The 21,992-nt window shown below is 46.3% G+C and overlaps 1 protein-coding gene across 1 annotated transcript in view; it reads right to left on the bottom strand.

Annotated features, from left to right (window-relative positions):
- Nucleotides 1-755: 755 nt before the first annotated feature.
- The window catches only part of necab1 (N-terminal EF-hand calcium binding protein 1), a 45,452-nt gene continuing 24,215 nt past the window's right edge, over nucleotides 756-21,992 (bottom strand). The window contains exons 7-13 of the mRNA XM_080786770.1: nucleotides 12,576-12,700; nucleotides 9,375-9,451; nucleotides 8,594-8,647; nucleotides 4,100-4,212; nucleotides 3,103-3,180; nucleotides 1,768-1,859; nucleotides 756-912 (exon numbers count right to left, since the gene is read on the bottom strand). Coding sequence (XP_080642896.1) covers nucleotides 884-912; nucleotides 1,768-1,859; nucleotides 3,103-3,180; nucleotides 4,100-4,212; nucleotides 8,594-8,647; nucleotides 9,375-9,451; nucleotides 12,576-12,700 — 568 coding nt within the window. The 3' untranslated portion in view covers nucleotides 756-883. The remainder of the gene's footprint in view (nucleotides 913-1,767; nucleotides 1,860-3,102; nucleotides 3,181-4,099; nucleotides 4,213-8,593; nucleotides 8,648-9,374; nucleotides 9,452-12,575; nucleotides 12,701-21,992) is intronic.

Here is a 21,992-nt window from a genome sequence, read left to right as displayed (position 1 = left end):
ATTGTGTAGACTTCTTTAAATGTAATAATGCAGATGTTTAACAATAATTTAACTCTTGAGAGTGTAAAATGGACCCATATAGTTTCATTTAGTTTTACGCTCTCAAGAGTTAAAGATCTCGACTCTCCATCATTTAGCTGGGCCCCACCTGGAGTCCCAACAAGGACCACTGGTTGAAAACCACTGCTCTAAATGTCTAATCATAACCACGACCCCAACCTTCTCCTAATTGTAAAGCAAATCTTATTTTTGTAACCATAAAACAACCAGCAGTGGTGTGGGCAGTGGTGGAAACTGGAAAGTAACTAAGTGCATTTACTTGAGTACTGTACTTAAGTACAATTTTGAGGTATATAGACTTTATTTGAGTATTTCCAATTTCCAGTACTTTCACTTCTACGCCACTACATCTCAGAGGCAAATATTGTACTTTTACTCCACTACATTTATTTGAAAACTTTAGTTACTAGTAGTTACTTTGTACATTTTGATTATTATTACAAAACTTATTACAAATTGAAAATAGCCCATCTTGTGAGCTTGTAGATCGGCTATTTTCAAAATATTTGTATACATTTGAAACCGTGAAATGAGACGACAACACTATAGAAACACAGTGACGCTGTCACCGTCTGATCGTCGCATTGGAAACAGCAACTTGTAGGAGTGTAAACTAAACAGACACACGCTAGCAGCACAACTACCACCCAATACTGTACATAACGGAGAACAGAGCTAATTAAAATGTGTGTGTGGGTGCGTGTGCATGTGTGTGCGCTGTTGTCTTGTACATCCTGACGTCATAACTGGACCCGTTTTCTCTGTGACCACGCTGTGCTGATGGAGGAGGTGCTGATCCAGGGCGCGGGGGGTCCGTCCGCGCTCAGTTGTTGTTGAGCACCCACCACGAGGCTGTGTGGGAGACAGAAGACAAGCGGGGATGGACCACCTAGAATGTTGTCTCCGACTCCTATTGCCTCATCGAAGGGCTCTATGCACACAGAATAACTCTTACTATTTCCGTCCGCTTCCATACTTCCTTCACAGGTGTTACCGATGATACTAATTAAGGCTCTGTTCCATTTAGTGTAGTGTAGTGTAGTGTACAGTGGTTTTCAAACTTTTTTCATTTCAAGTACCCCCATAACTCTGAGAGTGTACAAATGGAACCCAAAGTGTCCATTGGGTTCAATTTGTACACTCACAGACTTTTAGACACGTGCGGGGCCATTTGGAACCCATTCAAGGACTCATTGAGACCCACTGGTGTAGCAGAGTGTGAGCCAATTATGCACAATAGCAGCACCCTGACTCTGTTTGACCAGAATGGAACATAGCCTTCATTAGTAACACCTGTGAGGGAAGTAGGGAAAGGGCCCCAAGTTCTTTCGAAAATGGCGTGTGTGCATAGAGCTCATTACTGATTGATCCAGATTACGACAAACCCTCCCCCTAACCCTTACATAAACCTAAACTGCAATCTTGCTATATCCCTGCACATCCCATGAGAGGACTAAAGGCCTATTCATATTCCAGTTTTCCGTAAAGAGGTGACCAAAAAAGAGAGATGTGTGATGAGTGGTGACCACCGCAGCGTGACGTCATGTTGTAATTTTCGGTGGTCACCTCTTCACCGAAAACTGACTATGAATAGGCCTTTACCCACACATGTACAGTAGGCCAACCATGCAGGAAGGCGAGAATTAAAGGTGTGACCGTCCTGGTTTGAGTAAGCATTTCGATCACATTTCACGAGAAACGTCCTACCAGGAAGCAACATGGTGACGATGATCTCTGGGGTCTCCAGGAAGTCCACATTCCCCCTCTGGAACGTCTTGCTGTAGTTGCTCTGCAGGTGACTGCACGCACGGGGCACACACACACACACACACACACACACACAGCTTTATTCAACCACACTCTGCAGGTGACTGCACGCACGGGGCACACACACACACACACACACACACACAGCTTTATTCAACCACACTCTGCAGGTGACTGCACGCACGGGGCACACACACACACACACACACACAGCTTTATTCAACCATACAAATACATTGTCGCTGTCTGGCTGTAACGCCCTACTTGATCATAATGCGTCACACAAAAGTAGCAGATCCACAAGCTGGAGACGCATGTAGATCTGCTGTTTTCTAAAATGGAATCCTGAAAAGTAACAGTTCTGGACATACAGTATGATCACATACCCCCCACCACTGTAGTCTACAGAAGCTAATGTGGTTGGGTCGCACAGACGCAGTGCAGACGAGACCCTAGTAACCGTGCCTAGCAACCGGAGCAAAAGTGGAAAATAGTGAGGCGATCTTAAGACGAGTATACTTGTCTAGAGCACCTCACATATTCATTTAATGGGACGAGTATACCCGTCTTTAGCATCAAATGTGATAATGTGATAACCTAAACACATCTAGTCATCATCATCACCATGGCAGCCTAGAAAACGAACATCTGTTCTCCTCATCCATGTGCAAATGTGCAAATGTCAGATGCTGTGACACTTTGTGGTACTTGTATAAATGTTTCATACCATATGTCGTAATAATTCTGACCTTATTTATTTTTATTCAGCTGCGCTGCTTTTCTTTTATATCTTTCATTACACAGTAGGTTGTGACATTTTTTAAGTATGAAACATAAGCTTTTGGCTACATTTTCTATGTGTATATGTTTCAGTATTTTCTTTAACAAATTTGCTACATTTCATGATCTAAATGCACATAGTAAACTAAGGCACCAAAACTTGTTTCAGATGTTAGGTATATGTAATTATGAGATTTGAGAAGGATTTTGTGTTGCCAAAATCAATATAACACATTTTACAAGCAAAAACAGCAGCACAAGATTTTCGTTTTTTTACACTTTTATATACATTTCTGGCTTGTGATAAAATACTGCAGGATATTATGAGGAGAACTTTTAACACCTCGCAGCACGGCCTATCATTGGTCTCATTAGTCGCGGAGTAGAACAGTTCATTCCAGCATGTTCTGAACTTGGCGAGGCCGAGCTGTGATGATGTATATGTACGTGAGCTACAGCAGGAGCTGGTACTGTGTACTGTGTAGATATACTTACTTCTTCCACACGTTGTTGTGCTGCCAGAACTCATAGAGAATGAAGTGTGATTCGTTTGGCAGCCGCTGAACTGCAATACTGCCAAGAATGACAGATAGACAGACAGATAGAGAGAAAGAGCGCAAGTGAAGCCGTTAGGGCAAATATATCACGTTGCAGTCACAATTTTATTTATTAATTATTTAGAGTTGTTTTCCATCCAGTGCTAATTGTACATTTTGTGAAGCACAGGTGATATCTTAGCTAACTGCTGCAGTGTAGTAGGCTATTTATTGTGTATTCTACACATTTAATAAACAAAAGCAAACGTAGTTTTGTCATGGTGTTTCACTCTGAGCATTTAACGGAACGCAAATAAACAAACTACTGGTTGTTTTTGAGAACTGGTCTCTGTGGAGATGCTTCTTTAGAGAGATGATCACATGACAGAAGGTTTGGTTCTCAATGTTCATTTGAGCTTTGTGCTAATTGCTCATCTGCCGTGCAGCTTCGAGGCTGATAATTATGACAGCTGTCAAATCAGGACAAACTAATCACCCTCTCTCTGTGTTTGTATCACCCCATTACCCCTGGAAGCCTACATCATAGATGTACTGAATACCGAGCGACTTCATGTGCACGTTGCTTACATAAAGTACACTGTGATGTAAGATACCCAGCTTTAGCTAATCAGGTGTGTCAGTGCAATACTGGTGATGATTGTCTGTGTTGCACATTGCCATGGCACAGCAATAGACCATATTCACATGGTGTCCAAACTGTCCATGTTGTCATTTTGCATCGAAAAAGTGGGGTGGAATTTCATTAAAGGCGTAGTGAAATGAAAAATATGTTTTTCACACTTTTAGACCACATCCGTGGTCATCATAATATGAGCATACCTAACAATGGATAGGTACATTATAATGAATAAGTTCAATACTACTAAACATTATGCAAAAACGACACAATACAAAACACAGCACAGTGGAGTGAGAGGAGGTGAAGGTGAACTGACTGTAAGCAGCCGGTCTGGGTGCAGGCACTCTCTATGTACTGTCTGAGAGCCGAGCGGAACTCCTCCACCTCATCCTCCAGCACCGACAGCTGCCGCTGCACTAGCAGGATGTGCTGGAGAACGCACGCAAGCAAGCACACGCACACACACACACACACACACACACACACACACACACACACACACACACACACACACACACACACACACACACACACACACACACACACACAAAATATAAAATCAGGATTTGCTGTTGAAAAGGAAACAGAGCCAGGGTCAGGGGGGTTTCCAAAAGCCTTCTGGGGACGTTCGCTTGGCCATTGAAGCCTAATTAAATAAGGCTTAATGGGCTTTAGATAGGTAATTAAAATGTGTCCATCATAAAACGACACGACGCGCATCGACACTCTGCAGGAGTGGCCGCCAATAAGAGGGTTGGTCTGTGTGATCATCAGCACCACATGTGCACACTGCCAGTATTCCACAGATGAACCTCCACTCATTTATTAATTTTTTTATAAAGCCTAGAAACATACTAGCATGCCATTTAGTTCTGTGTCTTGTTTGGTCCCCTCATAAACGCATAGAGGCCCTGAGGCCATCTCTCCAGGTCATCCATCCTTTAATTAAATGTGTCTAATTGTGCCTGTGAAACGCTACAGGTGACAAAGTGCCAACATCCCCGTGAGAAAAATGAGTTTAATATAGGCGACAACAAAATGCCAACGTCGGTTAAAGTAATGGCGATAATGATGTACATAGCAGTAGCACTTCCTGAGAGGAGGCAGAGAGGATGATGGGTACAAGAAGTGAATGCTGCATAGACATAAAAAGGTAGACGCCTCCTTCGGCTCTGGGGTGTGTGTCTCTCGAGAGGAGGCAAAATGGAGGCAAGTTTTCCTGAGAATCCTTCCTTGGGATTCCGTGCGTTACGCACGCGGAAGCTTGACAAGCTTCCGCGTGCGTAACGAAAGGGGACGTTCAATAGGCCAATCAGACAGGCAATGTAAATGTTTGTTTTGTAGGGCATCTAGGGCGTTAATTTAAGGACGTGTATCCGGTAATTTGCACACACACATATGCACTCGCAAAGACAGTTTCTGTATCCATTGAGGACCGAATCTGCAATCTCCAGTCCAGTGGAGTGTAGTGTAGAATACATGCAGCGATGGCAAAGTGCGGACATTGACATCAGCAGCCGCAAGTGTTGACTTGGACACATTTGTGTGGAGTAATTGAACATTATGTTTACACAAACATATTGGGACGATGTGGAAGCTAGCACTGTATGCGTTTGCTGTGACTGCGTAGCAAGTGAAGAAATAAGGTAAAATGAGAAAAAAGGGTTTGCTGCTGCTGTTTCTGCAGGGCGAGATAAATCTGTTGGCAGTGTGTATGCGATGGCCAAAGGAAGTGTTGTTTTGCGTGGTGCCATCGTTGCTGTATGCGCGGTGTGGAAATTGGCTGTTGATTGTCTTCCAAGAAAAGGCGATGTGAAAGTCTGTGTCGTTGTGGAGGTGATTGTGGTGGACACAGCGTGTGGAGTGTGTTGTGTGAAGATGCTACCGCAGAGGTGGAGTGAGTATCTTCAGAGCACAGAAGTAGACGACGGTTCCGCATACTGCGCATAGGTCACGGTCTATGACTTGGCAACGCGATCGTGAATGGAGAAGACAGGCGAAGAGCGCAGAGGTGAAGTGAGTGACGTCAGAGCAGAGGCACAGGAGTAAATGGCACTTCTGCATGCTGTGCATACATGACAGACTCTGACTGTGGCAGTGGAGTGTGGAAAGTGGCAGAATCCTCAAATGTATATAGGCTATAGTCTATAGATAATACACCATGATATGTTACAGTATGACTCAGTATGTAAATCTACAATTCACTCACACACGCATGCACACATTTCAGAACAGCAAATGTATGAATGCCACTTTTTAACCATAACACTCAAGCTGAAAATAGCTCACAACAACACAGATGTGTTGAGCATGTAGATCTGCTATTTGTCGGTATCCAACGAGGTGTGCAACCAAGTATGACTCAGACATAACAGTAAGCATAACCTACGCAACCTACCTACGCAACGGTAGAGTCTATTCTCCTATACGGCAGTGAATGCTGGACCTTGAAGCCAACCCTGCAGAAGTCTCTCGATGGGTGCTACACCAGAATGCTGCGTGCAGCACTCAACATCAATAAGAGCACACATGTTACCAACACAAATCTGTATGATGGAATGCCAAGGGTGAGTCAGAAAATAGCAGCCAGGAGAATGAGATTAGCAGGACACTGCCAAAGACACCAAGAGCTGCCAGCCAGCAAACTAGTGCTGTGGGAACCAACACACGGGCACCGGTCACGAGGACACACACACACCCACACCAACCCACGCACAAGCACACGCAAGCACATACAGATGCACGCCCGCACACACCCGCCCATGCGCACAATGCACCCACACACAGTGTATGCTTTTGCACACTTAATTCAGATTATCAGGTTATTGTTGTATTATTCAAGAAGGTTCTAATAAGGATCTAGGATGTAGTCTATCTGATCATTGTCGTTGAGGAACTGCTCTTTCCATCGACATACAGTTCAAGAGGTCTCTGCATGGAAGAGAACAGCTGTAACGTTAACCCGTAGGTGTCTAATTTGTGTGATTGGTGCCTGAAGATCTGATTGAGGTGTGCCTGATTGATGAGAACATGGGGAGCATCTTTGGGTGGATTAATTGCTATTCTACTGTGGTTGGTTGATTGGAAATAGAAGGGTGGAGTCTGCAGAGTATAAGAGAAACAGCTCAGTATAGGCCTATAAAGTAAGCTGCCATGGGGAGAGGTTGTCACTCTGCCTCGCCTCTCTATCAATTGTTTGTTTGGTTTTTGATTTGTATTTTTGCAGTTCTACATGTTGGTATTTCTTATTGTCTAGTGGGCTGGATCAAAGTCTATTTTCTTTCCTGCAAGCTCGCCTCCTGTTCCAATGGTTTCTTTTTACTGACTTTGTGCCCAGTCACACACCCACTTAGTGACACTCGAAATGCTGTAGTACCCTGCAATGACCCCTCTGAAACACCAAAACACAAGGAAAAGAGACTGCCCCCCACACATTTCCAGGAAAAGAGACTGCCCCCCACACATTTCCAGGAAAAGAGACTGCCCCCCACACATTTCCAGGAAAAGAGACTGCCCCCCACACATTTCCAGTCATCACTAATCTGCATAGACACACTTCCCCGAGCTCGGGGAAGAAGATTCATAGATGGGACACTGTGCAGGCGGTCGGTGATGGCTCTGTGCCATCGCCACGACATAGCGGCTCAGCAAAGACGTGGTCTTGTGCATGCGAGAGGCAGCCGAGATCTGTACTGTACACCTCTCCTCCCTGGCTCTGTCAGTGTAAAGACGGGGCTGTGATGGGGGAGAAAGATGGCAGCCTCTAATCTTCTCAGCTGAGTCGAGAACACGCCGTAGCCCAGCCTCGCAGCTACAGGGAGGGCAGAGGAAGCCATACCACTATATGAACGTGTGTCGAATTATTCAGCTTCCATCAGTGGAAGAACACTGTGTTCTCAGCTCTCAGTTTGTATAGTTTCCATGTATATACTATTATGTACATTTGACATTATAATACTTAGACTGGTGATGAGACTTTCTTGGTTTACCTATAATCCTGATTATGAGGCACTACACTGTCTATGCATTTTATGTATTACCTTGTGTTTACATTGCTTCTACTGTAAATCACTCTAGATTAAGTGCATTTTATGTATTGCCTTGTGTTTAGCATACATAAATTATACGCTACAGTGTACAGTATATGTGTCACTGTGTACCTTATTGTCATGTATTGTATTGCATGTATGCTGCAGTACAGGTCTTTGTGTACAAGACAAATTTCTCCCTGGCAAACAAGATAAAGTAAAGCCCCACAAGTCTCTCCTTTTTTGTCTTCTCTGTCTCCTGGTTCGTTCCCCAGGCAGTTCAGTCAAGTCCAACAGAAAGGCTTTGAGAGCATACAAATGGAAGCAAATGGACCAGTAAAGGTCAATTTGCTTCCATTTGTACAAGTTACAGTTACAATAATTTATCTAACTGAGAACTCCTGGGACCCTCTCAAGGACCCTTGGGTATCCCCAGACTCCGCGTTGAGAACCAGTGAGACGAGAGAGAGAACGCATATCTCCGCCAGAGAATCCCTGATGTCATGTGGATCATTATGATGTATTCATGACAGACACACAGACACACAGTAGCCTACACACAGTGGCGAAAACAGAATCTCCCTCCCTGCCTTGGGCCTGGTGGTGATGATAAGGGAATAATGTGAAAATAGATTCACAAATTGTTTCAACCCATGCGCTGTTGCTGTGACAACGGGTGAACAGTAAGAACCTCAGAGGGGAGGAAGAGGCAGAGACAGAAGGTATGAGAGGAGGAAGAGGCAGAGACAGAAGGTATGAGAGGAGGAAGGAGAAGAACAAACCGGTTTGATGTTTCTCTCCAAGACCTCGTCTTCAAAGGGCTCCAGACGAATGTCCTGTGGGACAGTGGGACCCACAGAGTCTGTTACAACACTACAACACTACCAATGTCCTGTGGGACAGTGGGACCCACAGAGTCTGTTACAACACTATCTCACACACACACACACACACACACACACACACACACACACACACACACACACACACACACACACACACACACACACACACACACACACACACACACACACATCTTTGAACATATACGTACATGTACAGTATAGGGCTATATATTTACATCATGAAAAAGAGAATGTTTGTGTAATTTCTCACTCTGTTTTACACCATTTGTCAACTTTACCAACGTAAACAAACCCGTTACAGCATAGATATTAAAAAAATAGATGCCTCATTGGCCGCTGCAGTTCATTGGAGCGAGGTGTGTCGAAGGAGGGGCGGAATAATTTACTGCCTTCCACTTAGAGTGGAAGGCACGTTACGTCACGCTACCACTCAAGTGATTACTGGCCAATCACAGCGGATCTTTTCCAGGACTTACAGACCTGAACATGTGCTCTGTGACGCACGCTCATGCTTCCGCGGGGCTTCGCAAGGAATCTCGGGAATGTTTTGCCCTCCCTTGAGCACATACGCTCCCCCCTCCCCCCCACCCCAACCCATATACATGAGGTCTTATTAATCTCTTCACAATAAGCAACCATGCATGTACAGAACTTGGAACCAGTAAGCTACGATCAGTGTTTTGGAGACTGGAGTCACCTTCTTTTCCAGTCGGTCTATGAGCTTCTGCAGTCTGTTGACCTGGACAATCCACTGGCTGTCCTCATCATACACACCTACAGACAGCAAGGCACAGAGAGAGAGAGACCACCTTAACACCAAAACTGTTTTGCTTGTTTACATGGAGATGAAAAGATCTAGAAGTTCAGTAGGTGGCGCGATACGTTGTGAGCTAGTAGATCACAACAAGGGAAAAACACAGAAACCAAGACAAAAACAAGTGATAATAAATGACAATTAGTTCGTACAATTGGTACGAAACATTTTCAGTTAACAACTTATCAACTTTAGAGGCTCAACCTCTTGCATCACATTGTTGTCACAAATATTTATTATTTTCTCTCCTCAAACTTCAGCTCACTCCACCATACTTTCGCCTAAGTTAATTAGCTAATTGTATTGACTGTCGCAACGACGCCAGTAAACGTTTGAATGACTTTGGGAGAAAATCTACAGCTTTGTCCACGATGTGGACAAAGCTGTAGGTAAACAATGACAGGTATTGATGGCGCTGAGTCCTTTCTAAGGCTTTGATGTGATGTCACGTGCATTGATGACAGTGGGAGCTTCTCCGGCCTGCTGGGGTCTGATGAAAGACTAGTGGTGCATCGGCACCGCTTTCATGTGAGAGCTTTTCATGTTGGCTTCGTGTGTGGCTACTGTGATGAAGACATTAGGCCTACAGAACATGCAAATGGGCATGGTGCCCAGAATGCATAGCTGACTAATGAGAGATAAAAACGATCTATTATTAATCCACACATTAACAATCTTTCTGCACTGTCTCTTTCTTACACACACACACACACACACACACACACACGGATGAAAGTGCGTGATGAAAGTACGTGATGAATGTGTGCGATGAAAGTACGCGATGAGAGTATGCGCTGAAAAAATACGCAATGAAAAAATACACAATGAAAAAGCATGCGACGAAAGTACATGCACGATGAAAAAGTATTTTCGATGAAAGTACGCAATGAAAATAGTATGTGCGCAATGAAAGTATGCGCACAATGAAAAAATACGTGGATGAAAGTCTACCTGCACAACCTTAGTGATCTACTGGTAGATCGCGCTCTACCTTTTGGGCACCCCTGCCCTAAACCTAACCTCTAAATGGCGTAATCCTCACATTGTCTATTTCTCAAATTATACTGTATACCTGGCTGTGGGGACATTTGGCCCTCACGAGTATAGTAATACAAGCACGCACACACACACACACACACACTTGCGCAAACGCATAAACACACGTCGCACACTGAAGATTAGGAACTCCATGCGATGCCTGCTCTCCGCCCTGGAGACAGAGCGTGGGAGACATCACAAATTAGCATCACGTACGACACAAGACGACGCAGCACACTGCAGCTGTACTGTACGCACAATACAGTACAGTAGCAATAGCACAACATCACTACACAAACACACATATATATATAGCAGTACCGCCCCCTTTCATGATGACGCCAGGCCCAGAAAATTAATCCCAATGCATTTTTCCCATAGACATTTCAAAACTTATTTATTTAAAGACCTTTTAAGCATCGTACGAAGCCAACTCTTGTCGTGACAAATCATGACAACACACACAATATTTTGGACCAAACAAATAATTACAAAGAAGAAAAACAACAATTCTAATTCTTTAATTCTAGTGTGTTTGTTGTCATGATTTGTCACGACAAGAGTTGGCTTTGTCCGCGGCATAAACGTCTTTAAATAAAAACTTTCTGAAAAGTCTATGAGGAAAATGAACGGGGATTTCTTTTCCGGTTCTCTCGAGGGGGCGGGACTCTACAACATGAAAGGACTAAGGACAAAACTGATGGTTTGCTAATATTGTCTCTCCTGCACTGCTGGTGGCATTTCCCTTTGATTAGGAAGGGGCCAAGTGCTGTGCAGGGGAGGGGTGTTCTTCTTATGCTTTGAGTAATGGTCATTGAGTTTTCATGCTTATTTATATTTGTTTAACTGTAACACATCTTTAGTATGTTTAGGTTACTTTTATACAATTGATTATTTATGGAAGTATTTATTTATAAGTAGTTATTGAGAAGAAATGTTGTTAATTGATTCTGTCATGTGGTAGGATCCACTCCTATTTAAGGGAGGCTGCAGGGACAGACTATTCATTTGTTTGTGGGCTTTAACACGGGTAACAGTCCTAAGGGAGAGCTACAGGGCCTTGTGTGACCAAGGTTTAACCTGAAGAGAGTTCTCGTCTTTGGTCTTGTTCAGTAAAGTTGTGTATGCCCAAGTATTTATTTCATTGGTCTATTTCTGACCAGTGTGTCATTTTGAACTTTTGATATGTGAATTATTGTCTTTGCACTGAAGAAAACTGTCTGAAGGTTTGTGGAGGAGTTTGGGGAGAATACAAACCCTTAACTAGCCGCAATTTGCAACTCTAGATTTTTTTACAATGGGCTGAAATCAAAATGGCGGCTCGATATTGTCACTCTTGGAATATTTTGGACAGAAAGTAGCTCATAACATCTCTACGGGGGATTTTTATGAAAAACAAGCTCAGCAGATTGAAAGAGGATAATTCAAGCTTGGACTGCAGCTGCAATGTTGGTGAGTTTAACGTCATTTAAGACCAGCAGATCACAAACCAAAAAACATGAATAGGAAGTGGATGGAGGAGGGTATTGCAACTCTAGATTCAGCCCATTGTAAAAAAATCTAGAGTTGCAAATTGCGGCTAACCCTTAACCTACATGTTCTGACTGTTCGTGGAGCCTTGGCCGTTCGGGCAACTTTACATATAGTATGATCTAGTAGGGCATTTATTTACAAAAAAAAACCCACACAAAGTTAGAACATCATGGTTCAAATTAAAAAAAGAACTTAAAGGATAACTGTATGTTTTAGGTTATTAGAGATTGTAAAACATCAGCGTTCTTTTTTTTTTTTGGTCCAAATAAAATGGTGAAAATCACTAAAACTAAAGAAAGCAATGAATGGAATAAATATATAAATAAATAAAAAGTCTTCATTTGGACATAAGAGGTTTCTGCCCGACAGCAACTATGCAATGCACAACAAACGGGCACGACGCGACAAGACACGACGTGAGTCACACAGCAAGAAACGTCACGACACAGCGAGGCAGGTGGCACGACAAGCTGATCACAGCACGCCAACATGCAGAGGCTTTGCCCCGCCCACCTGCGTTGAGGAAGTTGAGGAGAGGGTTGTTGGGAGACATGCTGCTGTTCCTCTGGAGTCTGCGGTTGGAGCGATGACCCGACGACCACTTGATGGACAACACCTCTGGCTTCACCGGGCCCTGTCTGTAAACACACGCACATGCACGGCGAATGCACGCACGCACGCACACGCACACACATACACACACACATTGTTGCTGTTGGGTGGAAACCAAACAAAACCTTTTTTATTATTAAAACAGTAAACTATTTAAAATAGTTAAGATAGCAGATCTACAAGCGCACAACGCCTCGCAATGTGAGCTTGCACGCCGCACACAGACACACACACTCACACTGGCACACACACGCACGCACACACACACACACACACACACACACACACACACACACACACACACACACCTGCTGTCTGAAGTGCCTGTGTTCTATTCTGAGTAGCAGCCATTATCTGTCTGTGTGTGTCGTGCGTGCCATGCCGTGCCATGCACGTCAGTGATTTAGAAAGTACGTGCATGTGATAATAATGCTGAGGAAATAGAGTAGTTCATACAGTATACTGTATATTTCATCAATGTTATTCAGTGATCATAGCTTTTACATTAGACCCTGCTTTGTATTTCATTGTATGTTTAGTCACTCAATATGAGTTTGTCTGGAGCTAAACCAATGGGACCTGGTGTGTTTATGTGGAGTAAACCAGTTACATCCTATAATATGCGCCTGAGCAATAGAGCAAGAGGCAGCACTGGCTCCTGTTGCCAACTATTGCTTGAGAACTACTGATCTAGAAGGCATTTATAGCCACGCCCCGGCCCAGGCCCCGGTCTTAATTCTTTAAACTATGCATACCGACTGCATAACCCCAAAGTGCACAGGCCTATGGTTTGGCTGCGCACACTACATCGGCAGGACTAGTTAGCATTAATTTATGAAGAAAAACACCAAAACAGATGCAATATGGAGACATGCTGCCCAACAGAGGCAGTACGTTATCAGTGGAACACAGAGGACTGGATGGTGTCAATGCTTCTATTACAGCCCAGCTCATTTATTCCTTGTGGAACAGACGGCCATGAATAAACCATGCCACCCTGTCACCATCAGCACGCTGCCTGTTCCTCTCTCTCCCCAGGCCGTCCACTGAGTAGGGTGGGATACAGTAGATAGATACCGGTAGACTACATGAGCATTGGCTGTTTACATCGTTATCGTCCTATACATCTGCTATTGTAAAATAGCAGATCTACAAGCTCACAAACCTTTCATGATGCAACACGTTGTGAGCTTGTACTGTTAGAGCTGCTATTTTCAAAAGGAATCTTGACAATATTAAAGTTGTGGAGCACAAATATTATATGGGGGTGTAACAGACGTACTTGTAAGTTGTAACCCTGATTAATTTAATTGCACAGCATATTGGACTTTAGTAGGTTTAGGGTGCGGTAATCATGATGGCTGTGCAATGTGGGTGATAGGTGCAATAATATGTTTGAGAAATGCAATAATGTGAAGTTTAATTGTTGAGTTTTCAGGGCCGGTTCTGGGGGAGTGTCAGGGATGGGCAGAGCCCACACAAACGTGCGTCCTGCTGACCACCCAATCAAAGGTTATGGGAATATTTATTTTTAGTCAATCTAAAAAATACCACAAAATCTGTACCATTTATACATTTCTAATTTTTAGAGAAATTTAGACCCAACTGAACACTGTTTGCCATCCGTGCGGTTAACCGACAGGGTGCTGAGGGTTATGGTCCCCACACACAAGCGTGTTTTTCTGACTTTTAGCGGCGTTTCTCCATCGGTTTTCCGAAAAACGTGTCCAGTGTGCAACCACCTTTACTGTTGGTCAAAGAAGATCGATAGATGAATAGATAAACTGATATGATAGTTTTAGAAAAATGAATCCAATGAATCCATCCATTTGTGACTGCATTTATCTTGCCAGCGCCCGCCAACTAGGAGCTAACAAAGAACATTCTTTCTTCTCCGTCAGTGCAATTACCAATACCTACTGTAGGCGGCAGACTGTGTCTAATGAGAGAAAGAGACTGTTAATGGTAATGGATTCACAGAGGCAACACATGGGAAAGTGGGACTAATTTAATGACTTGGACAACTTGGCAAAAATTGCAGATCTAAAAGCTCTAAGGTACCTTTTTTGTCCTTTATTTCGGGTTGACTGGTCTCAAAAACAAAGAAAAACATCCAGAAAAAGACAGAATAGTTAAGGAATACTCCTTAGACAGGGACTTAAACTTAAAGGACCGTCCCTTCACCACTTGTCAACCTATCTTCATATACAGTAATTGGTCCTCACTAATTTCATGATTTTCTTCTGTGTCTCATGGGAGGACTGTGGGCAGTAATGCAGAACCATGTGTTTTCTGTGCTGGGTTTAACAGAACTGAACATGTATGTCGATTCGAAGCAAGTATGCCCTGAGCACAACGAGGAAATGGGTTCACTGATGCATCATGCATGCACAGAGATTGTCTGTCAGTTAGTCAACGACACTATTTTGTTTTCTTATACTGTCTGTAAAATGTTCATTTCATATCCCCCTGAAATCTTGATATTATGCTGAAATAAATATTATACTTTACACAAATATTGTGAATGACAGTTGCTTTCTCTCTCTTGCAAAGCACGCACGTACACACACATTTTAAGAATTTATTTATGTCCACACAAAGGAAAATGCACAAGGACACAAACATTATGGGTGCAGTTATGTTATCTTAAGTACCTCTCGGAGAGAGTCATATGGGGTCCAAGCCACTAGATGGCGCAGGCACACAGCCTAACATACACTCACGGAACAATTCCATTGGATCGTGAACTGTCGCTCATGGCGTGGTTATGTCCAGTGTTGCCAACTTAGCGGATTTGTCGTCATATTTAGCTTCTTTCCAGACCCCCCTAGCGACTGAATTAGTGAAAAGCTTCTGGCGAGAAATCTAGCTTTTTTCCCCTGGTGAATTGGGGACAAATCGTGTTGACAGGCGCCAGATATGCGCCAGAGATAAAATCATTTTTTTTTTTTTTCTCAGCCTCAAATCCGCTAAATTGGCAAAACTAAAAGTGGTCGGCGCGTCTGGTCTGGCTCACAGGTCACAGCAGGCTCAGTGGCTTCCTCGGCTCGGTTATGTGCACACTGCACAGACTGTCTAACAGTGCTTCCTCCTTTCTTGCTCTGCCTAGGCGAGTGCGCTCCGGTGCGGTATTTCCGAACGCGCCCCTCGAGCTCGACAGAGCAAGAAAGGAGGAAGTACTGGCAGCTCAGTTTAGTCTGCTAGTAAAAATAAAATACACACTCGGATGCATAAAGTATTAACCTTCTAATTCCTGTATGGATCGGAACAAAATAGCGTTCTAAACATTAGTTGAATTGAGGTATGTTTTTTTTATATTACAATGAGTTTAAACAATGTGTTATCAAATGAAGAGATGATACAAACTAAGTGCACATAAATGACAAATGTTTTTCTGGGCTGGCTACATATTTTCGTTGCTAGGGGCGCCTAAAAGTCGCTAGGGACGCAAAAAAGTCGCTAGGGGCGGCGCGCGCTACGCGCGCGCATATCCCACCCCTGGCGACTTTTAGCGACTTTTCGAGGAGCCACTAGCTACTTCCGTCACTGGAGAGTTGGCAACACTGGTTATGTCCCCACCCACTGGGTATATAACCTAAGGTCCGCCCTGAGCAACGTCATTCCTCGCTTTCTGTGCTACGCATACACGTCTTAAACAAAGAGAATCACCTTTTCGACTGTTGAAAATTGTTTTCCATAAAGGACGGGTTTCAAACTTGTGCCGCGGAAATTCGCAGTCCTACGTTGGTGTCCTTCTCTCACTCACGGACGTTCCAGCTTTAAAAGCCAGTAAGTTATTTTAAGGACATTAAAACTCAAGCGGGCCGTACGGCGGCTTGTGGTTTGTCCTCTTGCTAGCTATCTCCGAAACTTTGTTTCCCCCTTGCTAGCCACGTTGCGTCCCTTTGTTCTGCTAGCTTAGCCTTAGTCTACTGTTGCACAACGTAGCACTACCATAAGCTGATAAGCATTAGAACGAGGCCCGAAGTTTTTTCTCTAGCTCTCCTGCCCAGCTACAAGCTAACCAGCGCTGCTCTATCTAGCCTCCGCAGTTTCGCTATCCCCTTGGGTTAGCTAGCTCCCGCGAACGCAGCCGCTAGCCTCTTAGCTCCGCGAGACGTTAGCTAAGTTTCCAGCCGTCAGGCGCTAACTTAGCCCTCTCTAGCGTCCCTCGCACGTGCGGGTTAGAGATCCACGGCCCTACTCTACGTGACGCAATCCACGCTGCCGACGGAAGCCCTGCTGTACGTCGGACCTGATACAACAACAGCGTGACGGCCTCGCTACGCGAGTCCCAGGCTTTGCGGCCTTCCCTTCTAGAAACAGCAGCCACAGTTGCAAAACGTGGTTTTCTCTCTGTTTGGACTCCTGTTTCTTCAACACTGTTTTGTGAGCACCAGATCCTTCTCCTCACACTACATTGCTGTTGCAAATATATATATTATTAGTTGTAAAACAATAATATATATACTGTGACTTTATCCTCTTATTGTTGTAATATATATATATATTATTAGTTGTCAAACAATAATATTATATATATTATAGCTTTATCCTCACCGTCTTCTACAACCTTGTGAGTACCAGATTTTCTCCTCACACTTTTTTACTGTTGTATTATATATTATTAGTTTTTTAAAACAATAATATTATAATATAACTATAAAAAAAAAAAGAAAAAAAAAAGAGAAGTTTCCTCTTGGGTTACCGTTTCTTCTCAGACTACAACCAATACCCAAGATGGCCTGCGGGGGTGGCGACAGCCCTCCCCAGTTCCCAGTGGAGCACCACGAGTCCTACTCTTCTACTCCACCACCACTTTTCTTCTTCTATCCGGTTGTGAGTTACAGACAGTTTTCCTCACAACGTTTTTGGTTATTTTATATATTATTATTTATAATGATATTATATTATAACTTAAAAGTGAAGTGTTTCTACAATGTCTTGGACTGCTGGTTCCTTCTTCAAGCTACACCAGCACCCAAGATGGCCTGCGGGGGTGGCGACAGCCCTCCCCAGTTCCCAGTGGAGCACCACGAGTCCTACTCTTCTACTCCACCGCCACTTTTCTCCTTTATCCGGTTGTGAGTTACAGACAGTTTTCCTCACAACATTTTGGTTATATTATATATTATTATTTTATAATGATATTATATTATAACTTAAAAGTGAAGTGTTTCTACAATGTCCTGGACTGCTGGTTCCTTCTTCAAGCTACACCAGCACCCAAGATGGCCTGCGGGGGTGATAAGGGCCGCCAACAACAAGCTCCACACGCTCTTCACCACACTGGTAAACAGACCTGTGGAGCCAGACCCAAGACATCAGCCAGGCCTTGCCGGCTTGCTCTGGGTGCTGCTCTCCCTCCAGCGGGATCTCGTCAGCCCACCACCTCGTCCTCTCTCTTCAGACCCCTCAACCTTGACGCGTCTCAGAGACACAGTGACGAGTCCTTCCTGGGCTCCTCCCCTGCCGGGAAGGCGGCTCGGACCGCCAACAACAAGCTCCACATGCTCTTCACCTCACTGGTAAACAGACCTGTGGAGCCAGACCCAAGATATCAGCCAGGCCTCGCCGGCTTGCTCTGGGTACTGCTCTCCCTCCAGCGGGATCTCGTCAGCCCACCAACGAGGCTCCCCTGAGCCGGTGGTTGCGACAACGGGGTGTCGGATGCAGTCCTAGGCCTCCACCGACACTACTACTACTTCACGCAGCGGCCGAAGGCACGAGTCTCAATCGACGTGGCTCCCCAACGACCCTCGACAACCGACTGCTTCCCTCAACATTACAGGTATGTACATTGTGAAGCTAGGTTTGTTTAGCTGTTTAGCTAACCTTTTCGAGGTCGGGAGTAGCAACCTCGTTGGATGGCCGACGCCACCCTAGCATGTTTAGCATTCCAGATAGGCTGTTTTCAAGGTGCCACACCAACTCGTCTATGACATAGCCATAGCATCGGAGCTACTTCGGCTATTGTTTCACGCTGCTCTCTTACGGTCACTGAATGCCTCACGTTGCTGTCCAACAGCCAACATGACGGCTGCCAGGATTACGACCGGCACAGCGTCTCTGGAGGGGCCAATCGGACCCTGCAACTCCGTCTCCAGGAGGAGCGTGCTCAGACGCTCTCCCATGCCTTGGGCCCCGTCCAGGGTGTAGCAGCCCCAGACTGCACACCGGGACCGCTCCCCAAAGAAAGGCAAAAGCTCTTGACACAGACCCCCACCATGGGTGGGTCTGTGGCCAAGCTGCACAGTATGTACACGACAAAAATCACTGTCGGGGGACCACTGCTTCCCCTGTCCCAGGTTTTTCAGAGCACATTACACGGCTAGCTGGAAGGAGCCCATGACTCTCCCGGCTACTCCGCACTGCTCTCGTGTCCCTCCCCCCGTAGTAGCGTCTGGGAGGCATCTCAATGCTTCAACGTTACTCCAGGGCTCCCAGAGCTCCCTTCTTCAGGAGATGGGCCACGCCCCTACTCCTGAACAGTTGGCTAGAGTTCGTCGCCTACATGAGAAAATTGTGACCTTCACGTACTGACTCACCGACCTGACCGGCCTTATGGCCACGGCTTCCATCACCTCTAGGTGGCTGGAAGCCTCACCTGGTCTGGATCCCGTTGCCCAGAGAGAGTTCTCCAAGGGTGCTATCATCCCCGGAGACCTCTTCAGAGGCGCACTCGAGAGGATGACCCTCAACGTGGAGGTGCAGCGTCCAGGCTGCGAGGCCCTGACCAGCAGCCGAAGTGACACACACCCTACCCTCCCCCCATGCGCCGGGCCCAGCACCGGAAGTAGCAGTCTCGGACTGCACGTCCAGTCCGCCCGCAATGCGCTTCTGGACCATGGCACAGGTGGGCGTCCTGGACGTCCCTGTAGCCAGGTCCCTCGATATTGTTTGCACAAGTACAGCACTTTTTTCTGTAGTACAGTACACAATACAAAAAGACAACAAAACAATATCCACGGAGGGGGGTGGACATGAACCCACTGCCACGGGGGCCCCATGGGCCCCCCCGATGCAGTGGGGCAGGGCATATTGGCATAAGGTCAGTGGCGTACCAAAACGCCACTGGGGAGACGGGTCATGCCCAATTTTTCTCCGACATGCCAGGGAACACTACCTCCAGGCGGGGCGTGCCTCCCATAGCCGGAGAGAACCCACTAGCCAAGCACCTGGCACTGTGGGAGTGGTGCGGAGCATCCCCGTGGATCCTCAACACCATAGCGAAGGGCTACAGACCCCAGTTCGCCAGAACACCCCCGGCGTTTTCAGAGGTCATCTTCACCAACGCCAGGGGTCCGGAGGGTCTGATTCTCCAACAGGAGATAGCTTCCTTGCTGGAGAAGGATGCCGTCAGAGAGGTACCCTTGGCCCAGCGTCGCAGCGGGTTCTACTCCCGCTACTTTCTGGTCAAGAAAAAGGGGGGGGGTCTACGTCCCATCCTGGACCTGCGGATACTCAACAGGCACCTCAAGTCTTTTCAGTTCAAGATGCTGACGGCCGAGTCTCTGGTGCGCTCCATACGCCCAGGCGACTGGTTCACATCCATAGATCTAAAAGACGCCTATTTCCACGTCCCTATTTACCCACCTCACAGGAAGTTCCTGCGGTTTGGGTTCCAGGAAAAGGCTTACGAGTACACGGTCCTTCCATTCGGGGTGTCCCTCAGTCCCAGAGTGTTCGTCCACTGTACGGAGGCCGCTCTGGCACCCCTGAGACTTCTGGGTCTATGGGTGTCCAGTTACATAGACGACTGTCTCCTGTGTTCGGATTCAGCGGAGGAGGCCGCGAGGAACACGACTCGGGTCGTGTCCCATGCGACCTCACTGGGTTTTCAGGATAAACCTAGCCAAGAGCATGATGACGCCTACCCAATCCACAGATTTCATGGGCATCACTCTGGACTCTGTCTCCTACAGGGCTCCGCTGAGTCGGGACAGAGTCAACAACCTGAAGTGCATGACCATGTTCAAGTCAGGCCGCACACTTCCACTGGGTACGTGTCTACGGATGGCCTCTGATAGGTCTGGACAGACTCCATATGAGGCCTTTTTCAGCGTTGGCTGAAATCCCTCTTCCACCCTTGCCCCAAGGACCTACACCTATGGGTCTGGCCCGTGAGAGGCTAATGCTGACTGAGGCCGGTCTCCCTCCGAATGTTGTCTCAACGATTCAGGAGGCCAGAGCCCAGTCGACAATGACCCGCTACGAAACAGCCTGGGGCGTGTTCGAGCAGTGGTGCTCAGAACGACCTAACCAGGTTATCCCATTCCAAGCTTCAGTAGTTTACGCCCTGACATTCCTGCAGGAGTTCCTAGACAGAGGTCTAGGCCTCTCCTCAGTGAAAACCCACTTAGCAGCCATCTCGGCCTGCCAAATGGGCGTTAACGACCAGACAGTATGGAGACATCCGCTGGCGAAACAGTTTGTGAAGGGCGCAGGGTACACAGGATCAACAGACCACTGGTCCCCTCTTGGGATCTGTCTCTAGTCCTCAGGGCTCTAACAATGAGCCCTTCGAACCACTGCAGACGGCTGACCTAAAATGTCTTACACTAAAGCCAGCCCTCCTAGTCGCCCTGACGTCCGCTATGAGGGTCAGCGATCTACACGCACTTTCGGCCAGAGTGACAGTGTCCTCGAACTGCACTCTAGCTCTGAAATGGTGGTCGAACTGAGGTGTTCTGACGGAGGGGATCCCGATGGGTCTCCCCACAGTCAGGAGGTTGGTCACCACCAACGCCAGCCTCTCCGGTTGGGACGCCACCCACGACGGGAGGATGCCGTGTGGGATGCCGCATTACGCTCCTCCCACATCGACTACTTGGAACTACTGGCAGTGTTCCTGGCACTCCGAGAATTCGAACAATTCCTCAGAGGTCACCACGTCCTGGTTCGTTTCCGAAAACACCACGACGGTTTGTTACATCAACAGGCAGGGGGGACTCCGGTCCTCTCGCCTGTGTTCTCTGTTATACGTGTTCCCCCCGTTGGAACTGATTCCGCATGTCCTAGCCAGGATGCGGGTTCAGGGATCAGAGCTGCTACTAGTAGCTCCAGCCTGGGGATCTTGGAGACAGGACATAGTCCCTCTCCTGTTCAAAGAACCAGGGCAGCTCCCTCTGTGGAGGGACCTGCTGACCCAGGCCGGAGGAGAGATCTTTCACCCACGTCCTCAGGACCTAGATCTCTGGGTTTGGCCCGTGAAGGGGCGTTCGCTAGAAGCGACTGGCCTGCCTCCGAATGTCGTAGAAACGATCCTTGGTGCCAGGGCTGCCTCCACCAGACGACGCTATAACACTGCCTGGCATG

Source organism: Protomyctophum bolini (genome assembly GCF_963924005.1).
Source record: "Protomyctophum bolini genome assembly, chromosome: 17".
Classification (NCBI taxonomy): Eukaryota; Metazoa; Chordata; class Actinopteri; order Myctophiformes; family Myctophidae; genus Protomyctophum; species Protomyctophum bolini.
Note: the sequence above shows the minus strand (reverse complement) of the source record. Positions and strands in the feature narration are given on the sequence as shown.